At 55.1% G+C, this 25,670-nt stretch overlaps 1 protein-coding gene and 2 long non-coding RNA genes across 3 annotated transcripts; 2 read left to right on the forward strand and 1 right to left on the reverse strand.

The window, feature by feature from the left end:
• The first annotated feature begins 141 nt into the window (after positions 1-141).
• On the forward strand, positions 142-2,416 carry LOC116452579. The gene is made up of 3 exons (XR_004243544.1): positions 142-516; positions 709-1,097; positions 1,207-2,416. It is a non-coding gene; the product is annotated as an uncharacterized LOC116452579 (long non-coding RNA).
• Positions 2,417-9,197: 6,781 nt separating this feature from the next.
• On the reverse strand, positions 9,198-13,219 carry SOX18 (SRY-box transcription factor 18). The gene is made up of 2 exons (XM_032127179.1): positions 12,590-13,219; positions 9,198-10,965 (listed from the first exon to the last, which is right to left on the reverse strand). Exons 1-2 carry the CDS (start codon positions 12,990-12,992, stop codon positions 10,115-10,117), a joined length of 1,254 nt encoding a protein of 417 aa, XP_031983070.1. The 5' UTR covers positions 12,993-13,219; the 3' UTR covers positions 9,198-10,114.
• Positions 13,220-13,580: 361 nt separating this feature from the next.
• Positions 13,581-24,252, forward strand: LOC116452581. The gene is made up of 3 exons (XR_004243545.1): positions 13,581-14,833; positions 20,014-20,201; positions 23,963-24,252. It is a non-coding gene; the product is annotated as an uncharacterized LOC116452581 (long non-coding RNA).
• The last annotated feature ends 1,418 nt before the right edge of the window (positions 24,253-25,670 follow it).

Here is a 25,670-nt window from a genome sequence, read left to right on the forward strand (position 1 = left end):
GGGGTTTTGGACAGGCTTTAGGGATGCTGGGATCCCTCATCCTCAAATCCCTGCTGAAGGATGGGACGTGCAACCTGGGCACCACTCAGCCTGCCGGCCGCCCATCCCCACCCTGCAGCAAGGCGTCAGGTCCCTTCTGTGACCGCTGATGGGACGCAGGTGCCACCCACCACACTGGATGTGTGTCCCCTCCCTGCCGCCAGCATCCCGCCGCCGAGCCGGGTACCAGGGGTGGCGCTGGGGACGAGGACGCGTCCCCAGCCGCGGGCCTCGCTCCAGCTGGGCGCTGTTTTGTAAGGACTCCTGGGCCTCTGCGGCGCAGAGATAAGCCCAAGAATTCGCCGTCAGTTCCAAATATCCCGTCCGCTTCCTCCCGCCGTCCTCGCCGCCGCTCCAGCCCGCTTGTCTCATTTCCGCAGCAGCGTGCTGGGGAGCGCTTCCTGTTTTCCCCCCGGCCCCGGGGCGGCGGCGGGGGGCTGAGGGGCGCGGGGAGGAAGGGCAGGACAATGGGCGCAGGTCGGGACGGGCAGCTGCCCATCGCCCGGGATGGGGGTTCCTCGGTGGCCCGGGATGGGGCTGGGAGGGAGGGGGAAGGCGGATGGCAGGTGGCAGCAGCGGGGACGTGGGTCCTGGGCTGAGCTGAGATTGCGGATGGGGTTTCTTTCCTTTCCTTTCATGATTTCTTTTTTTTTTTTTTTTTCCTTCAAGGGCTTTGCTGTAAATCAACCCAAGCTCCCTTGAGAGCATCGTCTCTGTGCCGCAGTGGGAGCCCCTGCTCCAGCTGGGCACGAGGACAGGAATGAAGCCGGGTGGAGCACAGCCCTGGGCGGGGGTACCCTGCCCTCTATGGGGCAATGAATCGCCCCGCCACAAGTTGCATTTTAGGGTCCCCTCCAGTCAAACCACCCACCACAACCCTCGCCTCCCCAGCCACAGTACGAGAGAGCAGCATCCCCACGGGACTGCCATCTCCCAGGAGCTGTGTCTCGGAGCAGGGGGTTAGGAAGTGGCTCCCCCATCCCAAACTGCAGCTGTGAGAAAAGAGGGGTCCACTTCGGGGCTCTGCTCACTCGGAGCCCAGCAATCTCCTGCCACAGGTAGGACCAGCCAGTGGGCAGCTCTGTGTCCCCCTGTTTTTGGGGCTCCTGCCCCCCGGGCCTGGGCCGAGTGTGAGTGTTTACTTGGTGTCTTTCTCACCGCTTGCAGCGTGGCAGGAGTTATTCAAAGGCGGGCGGAAGCAAGCGCAGCAACTGAAACAACAATGAAAAGGAAACAGAGCTCGAAAAACTCTCCGTTCATAAATCAACTGAACTGCAGGTGATCCCTGGGCAGGAGCGAGCTGAGGAAGAGACACGGCTCGGCTCAGCATGGCCAGCAGCCAGGCAGGGCTGGGGGAGGCTGGGATTTCCCAGGGTGGTCCCAAGTGATGCTGGGGTCGGTGTCCATGTCCCCGGGGCTGCACATTAGGGCCTTTGAGGCAGGTGAGGTGCAAGTGTCGCTGGGTTTATTTTTATTACAATTTTTTTTATGCATCTAGGTGAGAAAGGTGAAGCTGTGGGGGGTGGAGTGGGTTTGTGGGGTCAGCATTGCATGCACACGCACAGGCATGTGCCTGCTTTCCAGGCCAGAGGAATGCAACAAGCCCAGGGATGTGATGGAGTGCAGGGACCATACCACAGCCCCTCATGGCCAGCAGAGTGGGGGGACATAGTAATTTTGGTGCTTGAGGGGGTGCAGAGCAGCCCCACTCTCTTTATTCCTCTCCACGTTTGCTTTTTGGGTTGAAATCCATCACTTTGGAAGCAGAGAAGCCAAAAAGTTGTGGGTGAGCATGGCTCCAGTCTGTGGCTGTGCCATGGGAGATGTTGGGGTTAATGGGAGATGATCCAGGGTTCTCGGCAGCATCAGGTCGTGGCTCCTTGCTGGGATCTCATAAAGGCTTTTTCCTCCTTAGGAAATAGAGCTGCTGGATTGGGACAGGCCTCTCGGTGCTGGCAGCATCGCTGCACAGGCAGGGGATGGGCATGGGTGGAAAAATCTCCCCCTCCTGCCTCCAGTTGTGTCCTGCAGCATCTTGCTCCAGGCAAGACAGGGGCCAGTTTGGACAAACCAAGCTGTCCCCTCCTAGCTGTCCCCTCTGCCAGCTCCTGTAAGCTGAGACCCAGTCCTGGGGACACCAAAAGGAACTTGTGCCTTTGGGACCAGTGGATGGCCCAAAGACCAGGCTGGTGGCAGTGGGCTGACCTTACAGCAGAGGAAATGATCCAGTCATGTTCCCTGCACTGGGAAAGCCAGGAGAGATTGCATGTCCCCCTCTGCTGCTATCCGTCCTCCCTCCTGTGATTTCCCTGTCATCTTGTCTTTTGGCAGAGCTGGAAAACTGGGAGACCACCGTAAATAAATCCTGTGTCTTTAAGCCATTTTGTACAGTACAAGAAAATGCGCTCGTTGAATTACAGCTTTTTAATCAAATACATGTAACCATGTCACTTAAAGTACTCGCGAAAAGCAAGGGAAAAAAAAACCCAACACAATTGGAAGAGCACGATATTAAAACCAGCTGCCTGCTTACCCCCACCACAGTTAATAGTTTTTGAATGTTCTGAATGAGAGAGAAACCAGAGCCAAGCTCCACTTTCATGTCCATCTTTCTGATCAAACCCTGTCAGACGGAGGGAGCCGGGCAGCCTGGCACAGAGGTGGAGGATGTGGGAGAGCTGCACTCCCTTCTCCTGCCGCTTTGCCCATCCCTTTGGGCATTCTCCCCATGGCGATGGGACGTGGGAGAGCACGGTCTTCCTGCAGGCAAAGCAGTGCTGCCTGACTGGGACCCAGCCTGGAGATGGTAGCACAGGTTGCCCAAGCTATGTGGAGGTGAGGGATGCTGCTCTGGGACATCACCACCATGTTTTGTGTCCCCTCCTGACCAAATTCAACCCAATTCTACCTCTTTATGCTTCTTCCTGTAAGTTGGCATCACCGCTGGTTCCCCTGAGGCACTGCAGTACCGGCAGCATCCCCTCCTCTGAGCATGTCAGTGTGGTGTCACATCCCTGTGCCCTGTTCCCTTGGGACACACATGCCAAGACCACCTCAACGTCTGCCTCCGGCCTCGCTGGCCACCGACCCCCCTCCCAGCACAGCCTGCCAACCACCCGAGCTGTCTAGTTCCCCCACAACGTGGACCAATGCTCATTAAGCATGAGGCAGAGACCACCAAATATGTCAAAACACACTTAAAATTTATTGTTTCATACCAAAAGTTTGAGTCTCTTGAACGCCGGCCAGTGTTTCTCCCTCTCTGCGATGGGGCCTATCTGCTGTCACTGACGCTTCGCGTATATGTATAGCCCGCTTGCTTGCTGGCTTTTTTTCCCTCCCCCTTCTTTCTTTAAATGCAAAATACAAACAATTGATGGAAAATGTACATTTGTTCCATATGGGACGGTCGGAGTGTGGAGAGGAGCCAGCAGAGGCATTTTTAGGCAGACTCCTCTCTCCAGCGGATGGCTGGATGGCTTCCCAGAACGGCCCCGCACGGCCTGGCCTGACTCTCCTGACGAGGTTCAGAGGCTCTGTGACACTCCCACGTTGGTGGGGGGCACGTGATTCAGTTCCCTGAAGGGATCAACCCCCCTGGGCTGCTGAGCACAGGAGGAGGGAGATCTTTCAACCAAAACCACTGCAACGTCCCAGAAGGGTTGAGCTCGGCTGCACAGGAGGCGGTGGGGAAACTTGCTTTAGGACTTGCGTAGGAAGTTGAGTCAGGCTGGTTGGGTAGTGTGGAGTTAGGTAGGCTCAGCTGAGTTGGTTGGGTTGTGTTGAGTTATGTTGGGATAGGCTGATTGGGTCCTTGGGACACGTTACACTGGATTGAGTTTGGTTAGGTTGGGTTATGTTGGGTTGTGCTGGGCTGTGTTCGGTTGTGTAGGGTTGGGTGGATTGGGTGGGTTGGGTTAGGTTGTGCTCTATCAGTTGTATTGGGTTGTGCTGGGTTGTGTTGGGTTGTGTCGTGTTGGATTGGATTGGGTTAGGTGACCTCTGGAGAACAATCCCAACCCTTCCATGACCTTTTGGCCTCCGGGTACATCACAGCATTGCTGACTCACCTCAGAAGAGAAGCACAAAGTGGTTCTGACAGACGTTGTGGGGCTCAGTCAGCTCAGAGCCAGTGAGAAGAAGAAGTCCCTAAACTCCCCCATGTCTCACACAATGAAAGCCCAACCTGCCTCCTTCACAGGGACCTGTCCTCCTCACAGGGACCCTAGCACGGTGCTGGGTGAGCAGATGCTGGTGTGGGGCCTGGGCCTGGGGGGCAGAGGCTTGTGGTGGCCCTAAGGCAGGGGAAGGAATGCGAGGGTTGGTGGGGGCAATGCTGGAAGCTGAGGGGACACAACCAAAGATCCATGAGGGATGCAGAGGCTGAACTTAGCAGCAAGAAAAAAGCTAAAGGGTTTCAGGCTGTGCAAATTTCTCAGGGCACATTAAGGACTCCTTGCTGGCTTATTTTCTTTTCTTTTGCAAAACCTGTAACATTTATGATACCCCAACTCCTGTTCCCTGCAGGCAGCTGCCCTCCTCTGCCTGCAGAGAATTCCTGCTGCTGGGAGCAGAGCTGGGGAGGGCACTCAGCCTCACCCGAGTGCTCCTGCTGCCCGGCAGCTCTGGGCATGGCGCAGAGGAAGCGGGGCCTTTCCTGTCTGCAAGGAGCACTGAGATTTCCAAACATTTCCTTTCCCAAACTGAGCTGCAAAGAAGAAAGTTGGGGAAGGCTTGGGAACTTTGCTTCTGCTTGACCAGGAAAAGTTGTTCTGGGAACATTTGAAACCTTTCTTTGCATTTCAACCTTTTCCCTTCGGTTAACCTCCCACCACAGAGTGCTGTTACCTCTCCAAAGGCTTTGCCTTCTGTCTAAAAAAACTGGAAACTTTTTTTTTTTCCCCAATGCACTTTTTCTCGAGTCAGGAAATGTGTTGGAGCTGTTTCCCACAAACAGGTTTGGTTTTGATGAATTTTTTTTCCTGGAAGAGGGGGGAAAAATATAAATCCCATCACTTGGTCTAGAGCAGCTGCCTGGTGCCACAGCCAGGAACCGGCACCGGCAGCATCTTCCTTCTCCCACAGATGCCCCCACACCGAGCACCCAAAATACACGGACCAAGAGGCTCTAATTCCCTGTTTATCCCAGCGGGATGACTCCATCAAGGCTGTTGTGTCAATGTTCCTGCCTCGACGGTGAGCTCCGGGCTGGGATGGCTGGGGCTGCCCCGGAGGGGCCACTTGCCACCCTGTGCATCCTGCTTGCCCCCAGCTGTGCCGCAGCCTCAGCCTCGGGAACGGTGAGCCCGGAGCTGAGCTCTGCTGGGCTGGGCTGGCTGGCACATGAGGTTTTAATATTTGGGTGGGTGATGTCATCGAGTGCTCCGTAATGCCGTAAAAAATCCAGAAGGTCTATAAAGCTGATCCGTGAACCTCCAGCAGGACACACACACACACACACACACACAGAGGGGTGTGCACATGGATACGCACATGGATACGTGGACATGGACAAACACACGTGCACATGGATGGATGCACACATGGAGATACACACAGGGATGCACACACGCATGGATGCACCTACATGTGTGTACAGAGACATCTCCACAGACAGATGCATGCATGGATACATATGGAAGAACACATGGATACACATGGAAGAACATGTGGATGCACGCGCAGGCTCAGACACACAAAGGGGCAACAAAAATGATGCACAAAAAGGGGCAGCACACACGTGCAGAGATGTGGCTACACACATGCACACACACCCCCACCCAGATCCAGGCATACGGATATCGAGGGATGTACACACACACAAATGCCTGCACACACGGATAGTGCACACAGGGATGGATGTGCACACGTGGATAGTGCACACAGGGATGGATGTGCACACACGGATAGTGCACACAGGGATGGATGTGCACACGTGGATAGTGCACACAGGGATGGATGTGCACACGTGGATAGTGCACACAGGGATGGATGTGCACGTGGATGCACACAGGGATGGATGTGCACACACGGATAATGCACACAGGGATGGATGCGCACGTGGATGCACACAGGGATGGATGTGCACACATGCATAGTGCACACAGGGATGGATGTGCACGTGGATGCACACAGGGATGCAGGTACACACGGGGGCTTGCACACCCGCTCACACTGATGCACACCAATGCTTGCACACGTACAGGTTTGCACATGGGATGCACACACAGTTGCACACATGGGTAGAAGCCACTGCCCCACACCCCCAGGGGACACAGAGCAGATGCCACCTGCCCATAAAGCCCAGGTAGGACCTAGCATCGCCTCCCCCTCTCCCTGCACCCTGGGAAAGCCGGCAGCATGGGCTGTCAGGTTTTCCATTTACCTGTCAAGTACCTTCTCCGTATTTCTGCTGTAACGACCTGCTAAAAGCCCTTTGCTCCTCCTCCCCAGCCCAAAACCATCCGGCCCTGAGCTTTGGAGAGATTAAGTCATAAAAATCGGAAGGGGCTGTGCAGTAACAGCCCCAGCCTGAGCCTTAACGGCAGTGAAATCATCCCCAAACTATGTCAGCTCCAGCCGTTTCCAGTCCCACGTCACACCTGAGCCACCAGCATGCAGTGAAAGAAAACACTGGGGGATGGTTTCCTGGCCCCAGAGTAGCTGTATGGGGAGAGGGGCAGGGGAAAGATAAAAATAAAATGTATTTTAAAAATATATAAAAGTAACATATAAAATATTGAAAATATAAAAAAAATTAAATATACAAAAACATAAAAATAAAATCTAATGTATAACAATAATACAGATATACGTAGAACTAATATATAAGATATGAAACAAGATACAAAATTATAAAAAAAATATGTAAAATAAGTGGTGTGGGTAAAGCCCATCAAGGAACACCCTTTCCAAATACAGCACCTCTACAAGGTTCAGCTGAGCCCTCTGCCCTCCTGGTGGAGCTGGATCACCCCCTGTGCCTACCAGTCTCACCAAATCTTGGATTTGGAGGGGGACAAATCCTGTCCTGGCCATGGCTAAACCATGATGCTGCAGCAGTGACACTGTGGAGAGGCACCTGCCCAAACCACTGCTGGGTCTCTACCAGCACAAAGAGGTTGGTTTGGGACACTTCTTGAAAAAGTTGATGTCAAAACAGTGAGTTTAGGCGAAAAAGGCTGTGTGGAACACCAAGTGATGGTAGGAGGTGGCATCCTTTGGAGTCTGGCACAGGTCTTTCTGCCTGCTGGTATCTGCTCTGTTTTTTTTTTTCCTCTCTCCTTTCTCTTCTCTTTTGTTTCCCTGTGACCTGGGGTAGGGCTGGCCAGTGAGGTGGGGCTTTCACAGTCGCTGTGGCTTCAACATGGTGCATCCTTGGTGCAGTTACGGATGAGAATGACCATCCATTGCAGCTTTTTTCCAGTATTTACTGGAGCCCCACAGCAGCGTCCTGGGGCACGAATCACAGAGTGGTTTGGGCTGGAAAGGACCTTAAGGGTCATCAAGTCCTAACCCCCTGCCATGGGCAGGGACACTTTCCATTAGACCAGGTTGCTCCAAGCCCAATCCAACCTGACCTTGGACACTTTCAGGAATGGAGCATCTGCAGCTTCTCCAGGCAACCTGTGCCCGTGCATCACCACCGTCTTTCTAAAGGCTTCTTGTATCTAATCTAAAATGACCCTCCTTCTGTTTAAAAACCAAGGAGAGCTGGCACAGCCTGAGCCATGGGGAAAGAAGGGAATTTCTGCTGCAGAAAAGTGACTTAACATTTGCTCCACGATGCGAGGACAGTGGCTCTCCCCAGCACGGCAGGGCAGCTGGGCAAGGACCGGCCTGCTCACCGCTGCTTTGAACCACAGGAAGTGACCGCATCCATGCCTGGAAGGTACCTGGAAGCTGAGGGCTGGAAAATAACTCAGGGCTTTCTTCTTTCCCCCCTCCCTCATCTCCTTCCTCCCAGGCTGCTTCGGGGAGCAGAGCGGGATGGAGCCCATAGCCGGCTGCTTCCTTTCATAGTCATCGGCGGCGGCACAGGATGCTTCTCATTTGGTGTTGTGTTTGTTTGCTGCAGCGCGGGTTCTGGCACCCGCCGGGCGCCCGCCAGCCCTCCCGTGTAGGTAGTGAGGTCATTTTTCCATGTATTCCCCCTTTTTACATACTGTATATGGAAAGACAATGAAGCGCCTTTGTGGCGTTCCATGGGAACGCGTCGCCAGCCCCGAGAGTGGTCCCGTTTATTAGCGCTTCACATTCAACTACAACAAAAAAAAGTGAGTCAGGATTGAGTCCTGTTAACACTAATGTGAATTTAATTTAGGAGAAGCTTGAAAATTAATGTCATTTGTTAAATATCCATTTCCCCTAAAAGGCAATTCTTTGCCAACAACAACAAAAATCCTCCTCTTCTATTCAATTTTTAAAATTTTTTTTTTTAACAGCCTTTTTTGGTGATATCAGCCTGGTTTAAATCACTCGGTGCTCAAGGAACGGATGCCACCAGGTTTTAAGCAACAGATTGTTGTTTCTCCATTTCAAATTGAACAAAAAACTCCCTGTAAATCATACAGTGATTCACAGGAGAGGGATGAAGCTCCAGCAAAGCACCAGCAGCTCTGAGCAGGATCCGGCTGGGCATGGTGATGGCTTGGCAAGACCCGCCACTGCTGGAGCCGGGAAGCAGCCAGTGAAGGCCAGGAGGAGGAAAGGCTCCAGTACACGGAGTTTTCTTCCATGAGAGAGAAGGTGTCGGAGCAGCCTGACTCTATTTTTTGGGGGTTTCATGGGAAAACAGGCTGAGCCATGGGGACCGTGCATCGATGTGCTGCCAGCTTGCCAAAACAATGACCACACCAAGGCTCCTTTCAGAGGAGGATATCACATGTTTTATTATATTTTAATCTGAGAACAGCTGCTTTTCCTGCTGGGAGCATCTCCAGGTGGCACAGCGCGGTGCTGTGGGGTTACCGCCAGAATCCCTTCCCATCCCATCCCATCCCATCCCATCCCATCCCATCCCGAGCCACCGTCCCGTGCCGAGCTGAGCAGAGCCGCACTCGCAGAGCCTGAGGCGGCTGACAGGGCGGGCGGGCGGCAGCTTGGAAATTAATACATTTGCCAGGTTGTCAAAACATTAATCAACGGATACAAAAATCTGGAAATGGTTGGGACAACATGTATTTGCGGAAAATATGTGTTCACACAACAAGCACACAAGATGGGAACAATTATATGAAGATGTTTTAATAATTAACCAGAATAAAACAGTTTGCTCTCCGTACAGTTCTAGACAATAAAAGTGTTTGCAGTCATATTTTTCTTTTGTACAAAATTCCAGTCAGTTGTTCCTCAATATTTACATTATCATTCCATTTTCACAAAATATCTCCTTTTTCCCCCACTTCCTTTTTTTTTTTTCTTTAAATCCAGCTTTGCTACATAAATGCTTTAGATCTCATGGATATCCCTTGATTTCTTTTAAAAAGTCTAATAAAAAAACCCAAAAGACATTAAATACCATTTTATATATAAAAATGCTTAGTAAAAATATAGTTTTGTTGCCCAATTAAAATACATTGCTGAGAATACAGTAAAAACTGTCCTAAAGCCCACCCCTAATGGGTGCCGACTCTTTAACAGCCCTGGCAAAGTCTTTCTAAAAGCTTTTCCCCCCTAGAAGTTCGCCTGTCGTTGGGTTAAATACTGGGGACAGGTCACTTTGGCTCATCCTGGTGTGATTGTTTCAGGCAGGATTTACTGGAACTGGCTTGAAAATGCCCCTTGGAGCTGGCGGGAGCTGGAGCTATGCCCTGCCGAGGGCTGGAGTGGGGAGCACGGCGGGGAAAGGCGTCTATCTGTGTTATATAGTTATACGGTATATCAGTGAGTTCAGCATGGTCTGTCTCTAAAAAAATTTAAAAAAAAATCAAAACAAAAAAGAACAAACAAGAAAGCGATGCATTTAATGAGATACTCTAAATATGATGGAGCTTGTGGTTAAAGGAGGATGGCTTTTTGTTTTTAGAGGAGAGTCGGGGCTCTCCTGGTGCGCGCATTGGATGGTGGGGTCAACCTAACCGGTGATGCAGGGGCTATAGTAAACAGCACTGCTGGCATCGGACAGGGCAGATATCAAACTGCTCTCCTCGCAGGAGATGCTTCTAGGAGTCACTTTGGACAGGGAGACATGGTAAGGGAGGCCCGAGGCTTCGGGACGAGTCCTGCTCATGTTCAAATACTGGTCAAACTCGTTGCGGTCAACGTCTGTCCAGAGCTCGGTTTGGTTCAAGTGATCCACGCTCTCCATGTGGTGGGCTTCAGGCGGGGGCGACAGCTGGCCCAGGTGGGCGGAAAGCCCGTTCTGAGTTCCCGAGCACATCTGGTTGTAGTAAAGGCTGGAGGGATGGGGAGTCCTCATGGCGTCGGCCAAGTGTGAGGGGGTCTGCGCGTAGGGCACGGCCACGTCCCGCCCCATGCACTTCTCCTGGGGAAACTCCATCTGGTGATGGTGGTGGTAGCCGCGAAAGGGCATCATGTTGCAGTCATCCTGCATGTGCGGAGGGAAAAACGCCGGCTCGGTCTGTTCCAAGACATCCAAGGGAGACATCTCAGGAGTTGGCAAGCCATAGTTTTCAATATCCGACCCCATGGAGTGGAGTTCTCTGAAGTGGTTAAGTGGGGGAGGCTGGGGGTGGCCCGGCTGGCTGCCGCCATGGTGACTCATGCTGAAGTTGTCACTGCAAGGCTGGGAAAGGTTATGCAGGAGGATATTGGGTTCCATCCTCTTGATTTTCTTGGCTTGCTTCTTTCTCCTTGGGCGGTACTTGTAGTTGGGGTGATCCTGGAGATGCTGGATTCGCAGTCGCTCTGCCTCTTCCACGAAGGGACGCTTGTCGCTGGCGCTCAGCGCTTTCCACGATTGGCCTGGAAGAGGACAGAGAAGCTCTGTGAGAGCAGCTCAGCCACCTGGCACTGGCCAGGACATGGGGACACCCAGGGAGAGGCAGAGGGGTGAAGGGCTCCCGCAGACGGCTCGGTGCCTGAGCGGGGTCTCACTGCTGGCACAAGAAAGGGCTGGGGAATGGGGTCCCAAGCCAGGCTGTTCCCTTGCCCCAGCAGAAGGCTTGGGCAGTGCCCAGCACTTCAGTGCTGTGGGACAATGGGAGTACATGGAATGGGAATCCCTCTGCCAGGGACAATGGGGGTACATGGAATGTGAACCCCTCTGCCAGGGCTGGGGATTCTGTCTCCCACTGCCCCTTGGTACAGTCCACAGTCCCTGCTTCCCCGCGTCCCGCATCCACAGCCCGCAGCCGTGCAGACCAAATCACCCATCCCAAAAACTCACAGCGCCATATCCTGAATCCCATATCCCCACACCCCGCAGCCCCGTGTCTCTGCATCCTGCTGCTCTGTCTGGCCATATCCTGCTTCCCGTAGTCCCGCATCCTGCAGCTCCATTTACCCATATCCTGCTTCCCGTGTTCCCACATCCCGCATCCTACAGTCGTGCATCCCGCATCCTGCAGCCTGTATTCCCATATCCTGCATCCCTGCAGCTGTGTACCCCTCAGCCCCGTATCTCTGCATCCCACAGCCCTGTTTCCCTTCATCTTGCATACATGCAGCTCTGTATCCTCACATCCTCACATCCCACAGCCCCACATTCCCACATCCTGTAACACCACATTCCACAGCCCTTGATCCCTGCAGCCCTGTATCCTTGCAACCTCAACTGGTAGCCCTTCATCCTACATCCCTAAAGCTTGTGTCCCGCTCCTCTTTAACCTTGCAGCCCATAGCCCTGCATGTCCCAGCTCTGTATCCCACAGCACCCCATCCTTGTATCCCAAGTCCTGCACCCCATACTCTTGGTAGTCTGCATCCCGCAGTCCTATACCCTTGGAGCTGGGCTAGCAGAGCCCCATATCCTTGCATCCTACATCCCGCTGCCTCATATCCATGCAGTCTGTATCCCACAGCCCTGGACTCTCACAGTGCGCATCCCAAATCCCTGTACCGCTTCATCCCGCACTCCCAGCCCTGAATCCCAGCAGCGTATATCCCTCACTCTGTATTTCTTCATCCCGCTACCCCGGACCCCTGCAGTTCGCATCTTCAGCCCTGTATCCCTGCCTTGGACTATCAGAACCAAACCCACCTATCCCTACATCCCCAGCCCCGTACCCCGACATCCTGAGCTCTGTAACCCTGCATCCTGCAGCCCTGCATTCTTGCAGCCCACATCCCCAGACCTGTACCTCTGCATTCCCGTATTCCCAGTCCTGTACTTCCACATCCCTGTCTCCTCAGCTCGATACCCTCCCCATGCCACAACCCTGTACTCTTGCAGCTGGAATCCCCATCCCCATACCCCCATGTCCCTAGCTCTGTAAGCGTGCATCCCACAGCCCTGTACTCTTGCAGCCCGCATCCCCATCCTGCACCCCCGCGTCGCCGGCCCTGGAACGCAGCATCCCCGCATCCTTAGCTCCATATTCCCGCATCCCCAGCCCCCCAGCCCTCCTCCCGCTCCGCTCCCGCTCACCCAGCATCTTGCTGAGCACGGCGTTGTGCAGGTCGGGGTTCTGCTGCGCCAGTCGCTTGCGCTCATCCTTCGCCCAGACCATGAAGGCGTTCATGGGCCGGCGGATGCGGGAGTCCTCGGCGGCCTTGCCCTCGGGGCGGCCGGCCGGGGGGCTGTATCCATAGCCCGGCTCGGGGCTGGGCGTGCGGCTGGGGGCCGCGCCGGGGGCCGCGCCGCCGGAGCCGGGGCCGAAGGCGAAGCCGGGCTCGGGGCTGGGCGTGCGGCTGGCGGGGGAGGCGGCTCCCGGGGGGCGCGGGAAGGCGAGCCCGGGCTCAACGGCCGGCACGGCGGCGGTGACCCATGAACAGTCGCCCCGGGGTTGCGATATCTCCTCTCGGCAGTAGTTAGACTCAGATATATTCATTCCAGCTGGACAGCACTTTGTGTCAGACCCGACCGGGTGCCGGAGAGAGAATCGGGTCCTGCCGCGTCCCACCGGGTCCAGCACCGCCGAGCAGCCGCCCGCCGTTCGCCTCCCTCGCCTGCCTTCGGGGGACTCGGGCTCGCCTGCGTTTGTTTTGGTTTCTTTTCTTTTTTTTTTTTTTTCCTCTCTCTTTTTTTTTATTTTTTTCCCCCTTTCCCCCCAAAAAAAACTTTTGGGATGATGCTGGGCTGGAAGGGGCAAAATATAGCCGGGCTGGACCAATCAGCGGGGCGAGGGGAGGAGGAGGAGGAGGAGGAGGAGAGGGAGAGGAGGAGATGAGGGGGAGGAGGAGGAGGAGGAGGAGAAGGAGGAGGAGATGAGGGGGAGGAGGAGGAGGGAAGGGGGGCGTCCCCAGGCACCAGTAGGAAGAGCCACCCGGGGAGGGCCGAGCTGGGACCGGTGTGGACGCTGCTGCCCCGTTCTCTTCTGTCCAGGGAGGAGGGTTGTTAAATTTTTCTCTGACTTTTTTTTTTTTTTTTTTTCTTTCTTTCTTTCTTTCTTTCTTTCTTTCTCTTGGTCTTTCTTTATGTCTTCTTTGTGTGTTTTTGTTTTCTCTTTGCGAGGCCCTTTTCTGCTCCCTGTGCCCTGCCCTCGCCCCCCACCACCCGCGGTGCCGAGGCAGGGAAGCATTCAGCTTCGCCTGCCAGGCTGTGTGCAGGAGCACAGGGATGTTCAGGGCTCGGCGTTTATTTTTCTTACGACTGACTCCGTGTGTGTGTTTTGGCCAGCGTTCCCCATCCGGGGCTGGGAGCAGCCCTGGAGTGAAGGCAGGGGTGAGCCCTCTCCCCCCAGCAATTTTCTGTGGGAATTTCAGTGTCAGGCAAAGAAACTGCTCCTTGAGCTTAAGTGCCGTTTACATGAAAAACGTTGTGTTTTCTAGGGACTGTGGAGGAATGGGGGGTTCAATGATCGTGGCTAAACCCAGCCTGTGGAGATGTTGGGGCTGGCACGGCTGTGCCATCACTGCACATCTTGGGCATGGCCGGGTACCCACAGCACGCTGCCATCAGCTGCCACAGCAAAGCAGCACCTCCCCTGCCACCAGGTCACTGCTCCGCTTGCTTGGCTGCCATCCAGCAGGAATTTGCAGTGCCAAGGGTCAGGCTAGGTGGTCTGAAAGTCCTTCCTGCCCTTGGCATGAGGAGTTATGAATTCTGTGGGATCCATTTGCAATCAAGGAGATTGGCTGGCACACTGTGCCTGCCCCCTAAAATCCCTGGGGCAACTGGGCTGACTTGAAAGAGATGTCCCAACTCTGGGTAGCTGCCCCCAAGACCTCTCTGGCTGTGGATATGCCCTAGACCCCAGCCTGAAATGTGAACCTCGGCATTAGGAAGACTCGGGGCACTGGGTTGCGAAAGAGCCCAGCTCCAGCCTCTCACAGCCGTGCGGTATTGCATGCCATGGTTTCTGTGTGTCTGGAAGTGATTTGGACAAGCCAATCTGCTGTTAACCCTAAACAAAACAAAGGCCTCCAAAAAAAAAAAATTAAAAAAAAATCATGTCTCACTTATTCTTCAATCATCAGCCAGGAGCGACAGAGGTTTCGGGCGAGATTTCCTTCACGTTCCTGGAGCTTCTTATTAAAATTCTGAAAGTGCAAATCAGCACCAGTCCACAGGAGAGCCCACACAGCTGCAAGGAGTCTCCTCTCCTCTCTCCCCCATCCAGAGGGAGCCAGAGCACTGCTCTGCCGGAGAAGCAGTCCCTGCCGCCATCCGCCATCCGGAGCAGAGCCCCTGGAGGCTTTGGCTCTTTGCCCCTGCCCTGGGAGAAGCAAGGTGGGTGCTGGGAGAACTGGGGACCCTCAAGCCAGGGCCTGGGGCTGCGTGTGGAGTGAAGTGAGCAGCCTTTGGGGCAGAGAGTCTGGGCAGCTGGTGGGGACATCCCCCTTCTCCCAGGCTTCAGCCAAGCATGCGGTGCTTTCCCTGATCACTTCCTCTCTGTGGCCTCCTCCATGGCCCTGGCAGAACCCATGGCCTCCAGGTGGGCTCAGAGTTGTCCTGGAGCTGGGGTTGGACTTGGTGCCACCAGCTGGCATTGGGGATGTGGTGGGTATGAGCTGCAGCAGGGTGGGAGTGGGGGCAACTCTGATTTTCCTAGCCCTGGAATGATGTTAAGTGCTGGGGCAAACCCTCCCCAGGGGAGGCAGAGCCTCGTGTCCTCCACGCTTGCTCTGTGCAGCCACTCCAGCCCTGGGCCTCCTCCACATGGCATGGCCATGGGCTCAGGATGCTCTCCCTGTTGCAGGGGGCAGAGATCAGGATGGTGCTGCTGTCCCTGCTACAGTGGGATAGTTTGGGAACTCCTGACCATGGAGCAAAGCCGGGCACTTTGACCCTCAAGTTCACATGAAACCCAGCCTCACACTGGGTCTGCAAACCTGGTCTCACAGTGCATTTGCTGTTGGTTCTGCATCATTATGAAATCATTAAGAAAATAAAAAGGAAAAAAAAAAGGAAAAAGATAGATAAAAGGGAGCAAATAGAAAGGAAAAAAAGGAATGGGGGGAAGAGCCATGGAGTGTGGCATGGTTTTTGGAGGAGACAGAGCAGAGAGGTGAAGGAGAGCTGCGAGGAGGATGGAGCAGTATGCAAAGCACTCAAAAATGCCTGGATGCAGAAATGCCTGGGTGCAAAGCACCCAACATATCCCTGGGCCAGCCTGGGAGGAGCCTGACTTCAAGCACAGTGCCACCCCACTTTGCTGCCCTCCCCCTCCCCACAGCCAGCACTGCAGAGCTTCACTCCAGAGAGCGAAAGCCCCCTCACCCAGGGGTGGGGTGAAGTTAGAGGGTCTGTGCCCGGCTCAGCTCTCCTGGGAGGTGGAAAAAGCACTCCTTCCGCCCTGCTGCCCACAGGGCTGGAACGTGTGGTGCTGGTGACCCACTGGCTCCTCACCAGCCACATCTGCAGCCACACGCAGGGAAGAAGCTCTGGGCATCCCTGGGCAGAGCCAGGATTGGTGCATGCCAGCTGAATGACCTCTCCCCATGCCCTCCTCGATGGCCTTGTAATCAGGCAAGCTGGACCCCAGTCCAGCAGACAGCCTCGGGAGTTGTGTATTTTTTAATTTATTTTTTTTCATTCCCTCCCCAGTTTTATTGAGCTGGCAGCTGGCTGACCCCACCTCGGCCCCTCGTTTCCCTTCCTAGCATCCCGCGCAGCCCAGCACCACACCTAGCAGAGGAAGTGTGGCGGGACGGCCGCCTCTGCTCCCCAGCACAAAGGCATTTTCCCTCCCCGCCCCCAGCCCGCCCGCTCCCGATTATTTCTCCCAACCAGGTCCAATGCCGAGCTCCCATCCAGCTAAAAATAGATGTGGCACCACCTGGATCATCCCAAGGGGCGTTGGGGATTTGAGGGCTCGAAGAGGGGCTGGTGGGGATGGGAAGAAGGGAAGACCGTGTTGTCAGCTGAGCTTGATGGTTATTGCTGCTGCTGCTGGCTGCGGGTTGGAGCAGTAGCCCCAGGCTGAGGCTGTGTGACCAAATCCAAGGGACTTGCCCCCAAAATTTGCATCCAGGTGACAGAGGTGGCGGGTGGATGCTGGCAGGACCCTTCAGCACAGCAGAAGCCAGGCTCCAAGCTGTGGTGGGAAAATTGCTTTGTATCCTCATTTTGCAGAGGGTGCAGGGCAGGGGCAGGGCCAGGATGGGTCCTTGGGCCTGGGTGCAAGTGCTGCACCCTCCTCTGGTGCCCAGCACTGCCCTCCCTCGCTCGCACAGACCAGCCTTGCCTCTAGATGTGTTCACACCACTAACTGATTAATCACCATACAATTACCAGCAGTGTGTGGCTGGTGCCGTTGTGTGTCCAACTGGATGAATGAGGTATTTCACAGGAAGGGATTTGTTATTAATTATAGCGAATAATTATCATTAGGCCACACCGGACATGCCCCCGGAGCAGTGCAGCCAGGTGGGATGTATGTGACCTACACCCACACCTGCCAAAGGAGATGGGGATCCTCGGGGTGGCCACGGGGAGTAGGGATGTTCCTCACACAGTTTGGGGGGACCTGTGGGGCATGGCCCAGGCTGGTGGCTCCCCCAGTGCCTTGAAAGGTGCCCCTGCACTGGCAGGTCCCGTGGGCTCCCTTGGGACTGGGGCTGCTCCAGCCTTGCTGGAACAAAGGCTTCCCAAAGAAAGGCGCTTCCTGGAGAGCAAAGGACTCAGGGTTGGGGCTGTCTGTGAGACCTGCTGGGAGGCTGAAGTCATCAGCTGGGAAATGCTGTGTTCTCCGGAGCCTCCCTTTCTCCAGGGTCCAACTCAGTGCTCAGTTTCCTCAGGCACAAATAGTTCAGTGGGTCAGGCAGAGCTGGAAAGTGCCGAGCAAGGCTGCTGGGGTTCAGCATCCGTGTCAGGAGCATCCTGGCTGCAGCCATGTGCCTGTACAAGGGTGGCAAATCCCCCGTGTCCCCAGGCAGGGACCAGACTCCCACCCAAGTGGGGGAGAGTGGGAGGTTGTGCCACTCCCAGTCCAGGGAATGCCCAGCTCAGCTGTTTTCTGCTCATGTGCTTTTTTTTTGGCTACCAGCTCCCTCTGACAAGTGAAGGGCACTGGGGACAGCAGGAAGGTGTCCTGGGCTACAGTGGCTCTCTGTCTGGGTGCTCACTACCACTCTGCCTTGCTGCCAACCGCACCAGCAGGTCCCCAACAGCTGCAGGAGCTGAGCTGGGATCGCGGTGTGGGCTCAGTTGGCCGAGCCTGGCAATCAGACACCGCATCTGAGGAAGCAGAGAAAGTTGTCTTTATTTTCAGCTCTTTTCAATAACCAGAGGTCAGCCTTGTTTATACAGGATTATAACTGGAATGACAACAGCGATATCCATTGTGCGAGCAGCAAAACCCACAGCTAACCTGAAAAAGCTGTTTGCTCCGCATGGGTGCAGCCACTGCAGCCTCCTGGGCAATGGCCAGAGACCTTGGGCCTCCCCAGGGCTGTCCTGCCTCGCCTTCCTCTGCTTTTGCTCTGCCACAGCTCCTTCTGGCCCAGCCGACTCCCTGGTGATGCTCTCGCCATCAGCTCGGGGTGCCGCACTTCCAGCCACATCACCCTGTGTTTGCTCCCCAGGCTGCTCTCTGTGAAACCCCGGGTGAAGCCCTCACATCCCAAACATGAGCAGAACTGTTGCAAATCCCACCCATGGTGCTTATGGACACTAAATCCTGGGAAAGGCTTCAGCACAAGGAGATCAGAGCATGCTGGAATGCGCAGGGCACACGCTGCCCGGGGTCGCTTCCCTGGCAGCTGATTGCAGGAGCACTCGTCGCTTTAATACTGAGTTCCCATCACAGAGAGAGCCCATGCTTTTAGGAAGGAAAGTCTTACACTTCTACCAACTATTTCAAGACTCCCATAAACACATTTTTGGTTGAGCATTAATGAATTACCTCAATGCAGAGCTACTCATGCCAAATACATGAATACAGAGTGTAGAAAAGCCGCTGAGAAGCAGATTTGGCTGCCATTCAGCTGCTCCGATCGGCACAATTTCTCTTCTTGATTATAGCAAGAAAATGCTCCCTGCCTGTGGCACTGCATCCTCCCAGGAACAGGCAGCTGGCCGACAGTTGGGCTGTGCAGAGCGTGGGCATGCCGGGGTTATTCGCTGCTTCCATCACTTGAGTTGGCAGAAAACACTGCTTGCTGGTGTCTGTGCAGGAGATGCAGCCAAGAACCGGGATCCTGCTCCCTCTGCATGCCCAGGCTGGCTGCCTCGGGATGCCTGACCTCCTTTCGGGTGCTGAGGAAAGGAAAACTGCAATTAGAAGGATTTCTGAGCCTGGATTTTTTGGGAGGTAGGTTGGAGCTGCCCATCTGTGGCCCTGCAGCATCACCACAACCAGGCCTGGAGGAGGAGGAGCCCTTTGCAGCATCCCTGGAAGTGACAACCTTCGCCAAAGCTTGCAGCCCACCCCATTGCACACAGGATCTTGTGGCCACTCCTGTGCTTCACCAAGGCTTTTGCCGCCCAGCAGAAAGAATGAGGATGTTGCTGAGAGAACCTCACCTCACACAGACAGGGAAATGCATGTGGAAGAGAGGAATTTTTGCTCAGAGTGGGGTAGATGCTGCTGTGGCTCCATGCCTCAGTTTCCCCATGTGTTGCACAGGGCATGGGGTGACCCAGCTTCTCCTTGGGCCCTTTAGAGACAACAATCTTCCCAGCAATGGGCAGGATGTATCTCTGATTGAGTGCTTCTATCTTCGGAGAGAATTATAATAATAATTACAATAATAATAATAACAACAACAATAACAACTAATAATAATTACAATAGTAACATTAAGAATAAAGAGAAGGACCTGAGAGCTTTCCCTCCTTGCCAGCAGAGGAACAACTTTTGCTTTTAGGTGCTGCATTGGGGACATTAAGGGAAGGGAAAAGGGATGTGCTGCATTTACAGCTGAAAACCCCAAGAACAGTGACATCCCTCCCATAAACTGGCCTAAAAATGAGATTTTAAAGCTTGCCACAGGCAGCATCGTTTTCTTTGCTTTCTGATTTCAGAGCATCCTTTGTGCTGCAGCTCGGAAAGTGGCAGTGAAATCCCCCAGCAGCAGAGCTGGGGCTCAGGGATGCTGGGAGCAGTCATGGAGGGGTTCGGCACAGGGATGCAGGCTGGGATGGGGAGGACGGTGCGGACCCCCACGGCTGTGCCGATGCTGGGGAACCCCGCGGCTGGCGGAGCGCAGGGGGCCGGGGCAGGAGGGAGGCGGCAGGGAAGGGCTCCAAGGGAAAGGCTTTGTTCGCGGGCCAGCCGGGAGCGTGCGAGGGCCTCCGGGCTCCAGCGTTTCTCCTCCACTTCGCTCCTGCTGTGTGCGGGAGCCGAGCCAAGGTGGAACACGGCGGGGTGGAGCGGGTCCCTGAGGAAGGCAGGGGACAAGGGATGGCCGTGCATTTGGCCCTTAAATTGCCTGGGAAAACAGCTCTGTCTTTCCATCTCCCCGCAGGGCTCTTCTATCACCCAAGCTGAGGCTGTTTCCCAGGCTGCTTGCCCTGAACACCTCCACCTCTGCCCTTTGCCAACGACCCCTCTTCTTGGCCCATGGAGCCTGCGGATCTGGAAGCTCAGGGGAAGGATAAGGAAAGGCTCACGACAGAATGGCCCTTCGTGGAGGGCTCGAGCTGGAGAAATAAGGTTAAAGGCTCTTATCTGATGGAGCTGCAGCCTTGCCAAAGCCTGTTGCTATCAGCTCGGGACACATGTGCTATTGGCAAAGCTTCGGGGACACAATAATACAAACAGTTTTCATTGTCGAGTCAACAATGATGGGAGAAGGAGCCTGGTGCTATTACCGGTATAAAAGGCACTGTAGGAAAGCTCAGGACAGGAGGATGCAGTCAGGATCAACAGCAGGGTTTAGCAGATTACAGTTATATTTGCATTCGGGAATGAGAAACCTTCCATCCCCAGTGGGCTGGAGCCAGAAGGATGGAGACAGCGGTGGGGGTTTAGGCTGCAAGGAAAAACTCTTAGAGCAGCACTGGAAGCAGCTGCAGCAAAGTGCTGATGGCAGCGGGTTTGGACAAGGGCAGGTTTGCAGCTCCTCAGCCCAAGGTTGTGCTCTACTCGTGAAGAGTCACTCAGGGAAAAAACTCACGGCTGCAAGGCAAGGGAGGCGGGGCAGCAACAGCCCGAGGCTTGCACGATCCTCCACATATTCACTACAAAGTCTGTTTATTTGGAAAAGCCAGAGTGTGCAGGGTGTATGGGTGACATGGCACACACTGTACCCAGACCCTGCTGTCGCTTGGGTAGATTTGAGGATGGTGAGGAGAAGGTCGGTGCCTCCACAGGGCTGGTGCATGGAGGCCAGGCAGTACCTGTGTGTTTCACAGCCATCCTTCCAGTACCTGTGTTGCTTCCCTCCACATTCATTCTCCTCAGCCTTCCTGGCCCCTGTCAATCTAAATAGGGCATTTTTGGAGAACACACACTCCCATGCCATCCCATACCCTCAGATGTGGATGGCGAGGTGATGGGGAGCATGACCTCTGTTGTGCCCATGGTAGTGAGGAAGAGGATGCAGGTTTGCCAGCTGTTGTGCCATGGTGGCAGGAGTCAAGCATCTATCTATCTATCTATCTATCTATCTCAGGCACAAAAGTCTCCCCACCATGGGGGGCCGTGGGAGGCTGAAAAGCTGGACAGGAGGTCAGGAAATTGTTGGCTAATGTCAGGGACCGAGTGGGGCCAGGGTGGCCATTCCCACCGGGAGCAATGATGTCAGGCGGTGGCCAGGGCCAGGAGGCAGGAAGCCCAACGCAGCCAGCGAGTCTGTCCTCCTTGGACTTCCCCATGTGTTTTCATGAACAATGCACCTCGTGTCAGGGACACTGTGAGGCAGGTCCTTCGTCACTTGGGTCACTGCAAGGCTCATCCTCCTGCACTGGGGACACCGTTGTGCTGTTCCAGGTGCTGCTCTTCGCTCATGTGGGCTCTGGGATGGTGCTGGCATTGCACCTTTTGCACAGGGATTTGGTGTGTCTGCTGCATCGCTGTGAGGTCTGGAGGTGATAGCTCTGCTGCTGTGCCCCGCTGCTTCCCTGGATGGCACATCTGGCCTTATGTGAAGGGCAGACAGGCTGGTGAGATCCAGAGGACGTGCTTGGAGAGAGGATGGCCATGCCAGCTGCTGGCCTTCTCCCACTTCCAGCTCAGCTGGGACAGGTTACATACCCTGCTTCAAGCATCCAGCCATGCCTGCTTGGGTGTCCAGATATTCCATCTGGAAGTTGAAAGAGCAATTACCCAAATGTGACAGGAAAGGCTCTGGCAGACTGAGACACTTAGGCAAGCTGTGAGATGTGGAAAAGCCTCTCCAGGCTGTGGGTCCCCACTCCGGTGAGGAGTATCCATGGCCCTGTCTCTACCCTCCCAGCCCAGGCAGCTGGGATTCAGTTTTGCATCTTGGCCCCTTTGTGAACTGAGAGGGCATTTAGAGCAGACAGGGGCTGCAAACAGGGTGGCTGGGACAGGGCATGACACCTGGTCACAAACACCAAGAGGGAGAGGGACTTCCTGAGGACAGCGACCTCATGGGTGGCCCCAAGGACTCGAGCTCGGCCTCTCCCTCCACCCCACCCAGCACAGGCTTGTTTTCGCAGAGGTGCCTTCTCGCTGGGGCTGCCGCAGGCTGCGTTTGCCAGCAGCTGGCAGCGATGGCTGTGCTGGTGCCGACAGGCCGGCTGGCATGCTTTCCCCCAGGGAGGCTTTAGCAGAAGGCTGTGCATTTCTGGGAATTGTGTTGGTTATTGTTCGAGCTGCAAGTGTGCGGCGCGCTGATGAGATCAGGGCTCGGTGCTCAGCGCTGGGGCAGTGGAGCCGCTGCAGAGCCGCTGATGGGGCGATAAGCGGGAGAAGGTTCTTTTCTGTGCTCCCATCGCTGCGGGGAGCAGAGGGCACGGCACAGCCCCGTGACCTGGCTCTGCTCGATGAAGGCAGTGAGGATGAAGGCAGTGAGGAGGGAACACGCTGTCTTCGCCCTCCGGCAAACCACGGCTGAACTGCTGAGGTTATTTCAGAGAAAAGGCCCCAGCCCTCCTCGCTGAGCCTCTCCTTCCTCCCTCTCTACCCATCAATCCGTGTCTCCAGCCCCTCTGAGGTCTAGACCCCAATCCTGTCTGCTCTGCCGCATGCTTACTCCTTTGCTGACAGGACACAGGTCCTGTTGATCCCAAACTCTGTGGGAGAAAGTATCAGAGCTCTGCTTGCAAAAGCACTGAGAGGAAGAGGCTGGGGGTTCTAATCCTTTCCAATCCTTTGCTGTGGCTGAGCTGAGAGGTGCCATGTTTGCCCATGAGAAGCCAACCATCCTCCTCCTCCTCAGGAGGATGTCTCCTTCCACACACAGTGGCTTTTGACACAGAGCAAGTCACGAGATCCCAAGGAGGTCAGACCTGCTGCCACAGAGGGGCACTGCCATCTGGAGAGCTTCCCACTGCCTGGGTCTGGAGATCGCACGGGTGAGCAGGGACAGCATAGGAAATGCTACATGGGAAAGCCCTGTGTGGGAGCCCAGGAGCCCCTGCCTTCCCACAGGCAGACTTATCAAGGCACCAGTTCAGCGTGGTGCTTTCCATGGGCCAAAAGGGAAGTGCATACACACCAGACTTCTCGGGGTCAAGGATGCTGGGCAAGCAGTGAGAGGAGAGGCTGCAGGGGGCAAGGGAGGGAACCAGGGCGTGGGGAAGGAGACACAAATAGCAAAATGAATGGCTTGAACTTCCTATGTTTTATGGAGGTGAATAAAAGGAGACAGAGAGGGGGAGAGAAAGGAGACCCGAGTGCCTGCACAGACTCTCACGCTCACACATGCCAGCCCAGACCCCAGAAACTGCTGGTGGCTAGTGTGGGGTGGCAGCCTGCACCCACTTGGCTGGCACAGCTCTGGGCTGGCTGCTTGTCTGGCCCAGTGTCCCCTGGGGGCATCTCATGAAGCGTGACAGACTGCAGCTTAGCATTTATTCCTCTCCCTGTCATTATTATTTTGAACAGCTGCCAGTATAATTAAAATTGTTAGGAGGAAGAGGTTTAGGGAAAATCCAAAGTGTCTCAGAAGAGCATCTGCAAAGCTGGAGGTCCAAACTCCACCCTGGCACTCGCGATGAGCAGGGCTCATGGGAGCCATCATCTCCTCCGCATCCTCCCTTCCATGCTCCCCGCTTCTCAGGGTGGCAGAGGCTGGGCTACCACACAGGGTGGTCCTAGCCACATTCCCCTTGCAGCTGCTGCCTACTGTAGCCAAATCCTGCAGCCTTTCCTGGTGTAGGACTTGTCCCGGGAGGTCCAGATGGCAGTGTCCCCAGGCACGGGTGCTCACCTGCAGCTCCAGGACAGATGCAGTGGGGGGATGTAGGGAGTAAAGGACACGGAGCGTCTGTGGGCTGCTCTTCCAGAATGGCACGGATGGATCCTGCAGTATCTCCTGGGAACCATGATGCTTTCTGCTGTGTTAGGAAGGCCTGTGCCACAAGACGAGGTATGGAGAGGCCCCTTGGCTCCTCAAAGGAGAAAACAGGATGGTGTGGAAGACAGAAATGTAAGTCACCATTCATGCCACATTCCCCAGGTTTCCTAAGTGTTTGAATGGAGGATTTGACTGCTTCAGGGTCAAATGTCCCCAGTGCTAGGGCTAGGAGATTAAGGACATCAGACAGCTGCAGCAAGGAGGGGAAGAAAAGGCAGATCCCTGCCTCCATTGCAGGGCTGGCGCAAGTGCATAGTTAGAGGATCCAAGTCAGGAGACCTCCAGCCAAGGCAGGCTCATGAGGGTGAAAAGGAGGGGAGACACATCAAAACCCCTCCCCCAAATTAGTGCTGCTCTGGCAAAGCCTATGGCAGCTGCTCCCACCTCTTGCCTCAGGGTCTTCCAGCTACTGATTGTTCTTCCCTGGATAGGGTCACTCATTACCAGCTCAGAGTCCAGTGTGTCACCCAGGACAGCCAGTCCTCCAAGCAGTCACCCAAGACTGAAGTCCTGGAGACCTGAGCACCCCTGAAGTTATGGGGTGTCTCAGGACAGAGCTTCCCTGGGGGTTTTGTGGTGGGTGGATGGACAAGGCAGGCCCAGGAGGGCCTCTCATCTCTGCTTTTTCCAAAAGTGGACCAGACCAAGCCTCTGGTGGTTGGGAGCAGAGAAAGGGTGGGGTTTGGTGGCTGATCTCCAAATGACTTGAACTTACTGGGGATACTGGAAGCAGGGAAAGCTCATCCAACTTGATCCAGCCCATTTGCTGTGTACAAATCTGCTGAGAGGCCCTTGGGAAATACAGTAGCCCAGTGGAAAAAACAGGTGAGATTTTGTAGGGTTTTATTTTGCAGGAAACTTCTCCTGGCTCTCCCAGCTCTGCCTGCCAAGGGCAGCTTCCAGCGAGGCACCACATACAGAGACTTTCAGGGTGTCTCTTGGTGTGCAGGGGTCAGCAAAAGCCCCCTCCCAGCCTCTCCCTGATGGACTCGCCCCTGCTCTGTTTTTAGCACATTCAAGTAGCTGCTTTCACAAGAGGTAAAAGAAAGTTCATGGATCCGTTGACAGATCACCCCAAGCGGGAATTTCTCTGGGAATTCCTGCAATAGCAGGTTGGCTCCCGCGGAGGTGGAGTTTCCTCTGGATCTACCTCCACCCAGGCTTGGGGAGCGCTCCGGCCACCGGCTCCACACTCGGAGGGCTGGGCTGAGCGACACCACCGCTGCTTCCCAGCCAAGGTCAGCCAGAAACCCTCCCTGCTCTGCAAATGCCTGGCCTGTTGTGTCCTGTTAACCCTTGGGAAGAGCGGAGCCGCAGGCCAGCAGGGCACACAGGGGCAGGGGACATGCCTGGCAGGCACATGGGGCTGCAGGCGTGAGGATTTCGTGCCATTCTGTCCCTCGGGGACCCCCTGCCAAGCAGGCAGTGGTGGGGCCTGGGCGAGGCTGGTTGCCACCACAGGAGGCCAGGGCTGGCGGGGTGATGGCTCCTGCTCGAGGCAGGGAGCGACGGGGTGACGGCGCTCGGCATCAGTGACTCTGTGCTCTGGAATCTGAGACACGTCCTCGGCCATACTTGTGGTCAGGAACCATCTTTGCATTGCAGCGACACAAACCACACTCACAGTGGCAGCAGTG

This window comes from Corvus moneduloides, chromosome 17 (genome assembly GCF_009650955.1).
Source record: "Corvus moneduloides isolate bCorMon1 chromosome 17, bCorMon1.pri, whole genome shotgun sequence".
In the NCBI taxonomy this organism is placed as follows: Eukaryota; Metazoa; Chordata; class Aves; order Passeriformes; family Corvidae; genus Corvus; species Corvus moneduloides.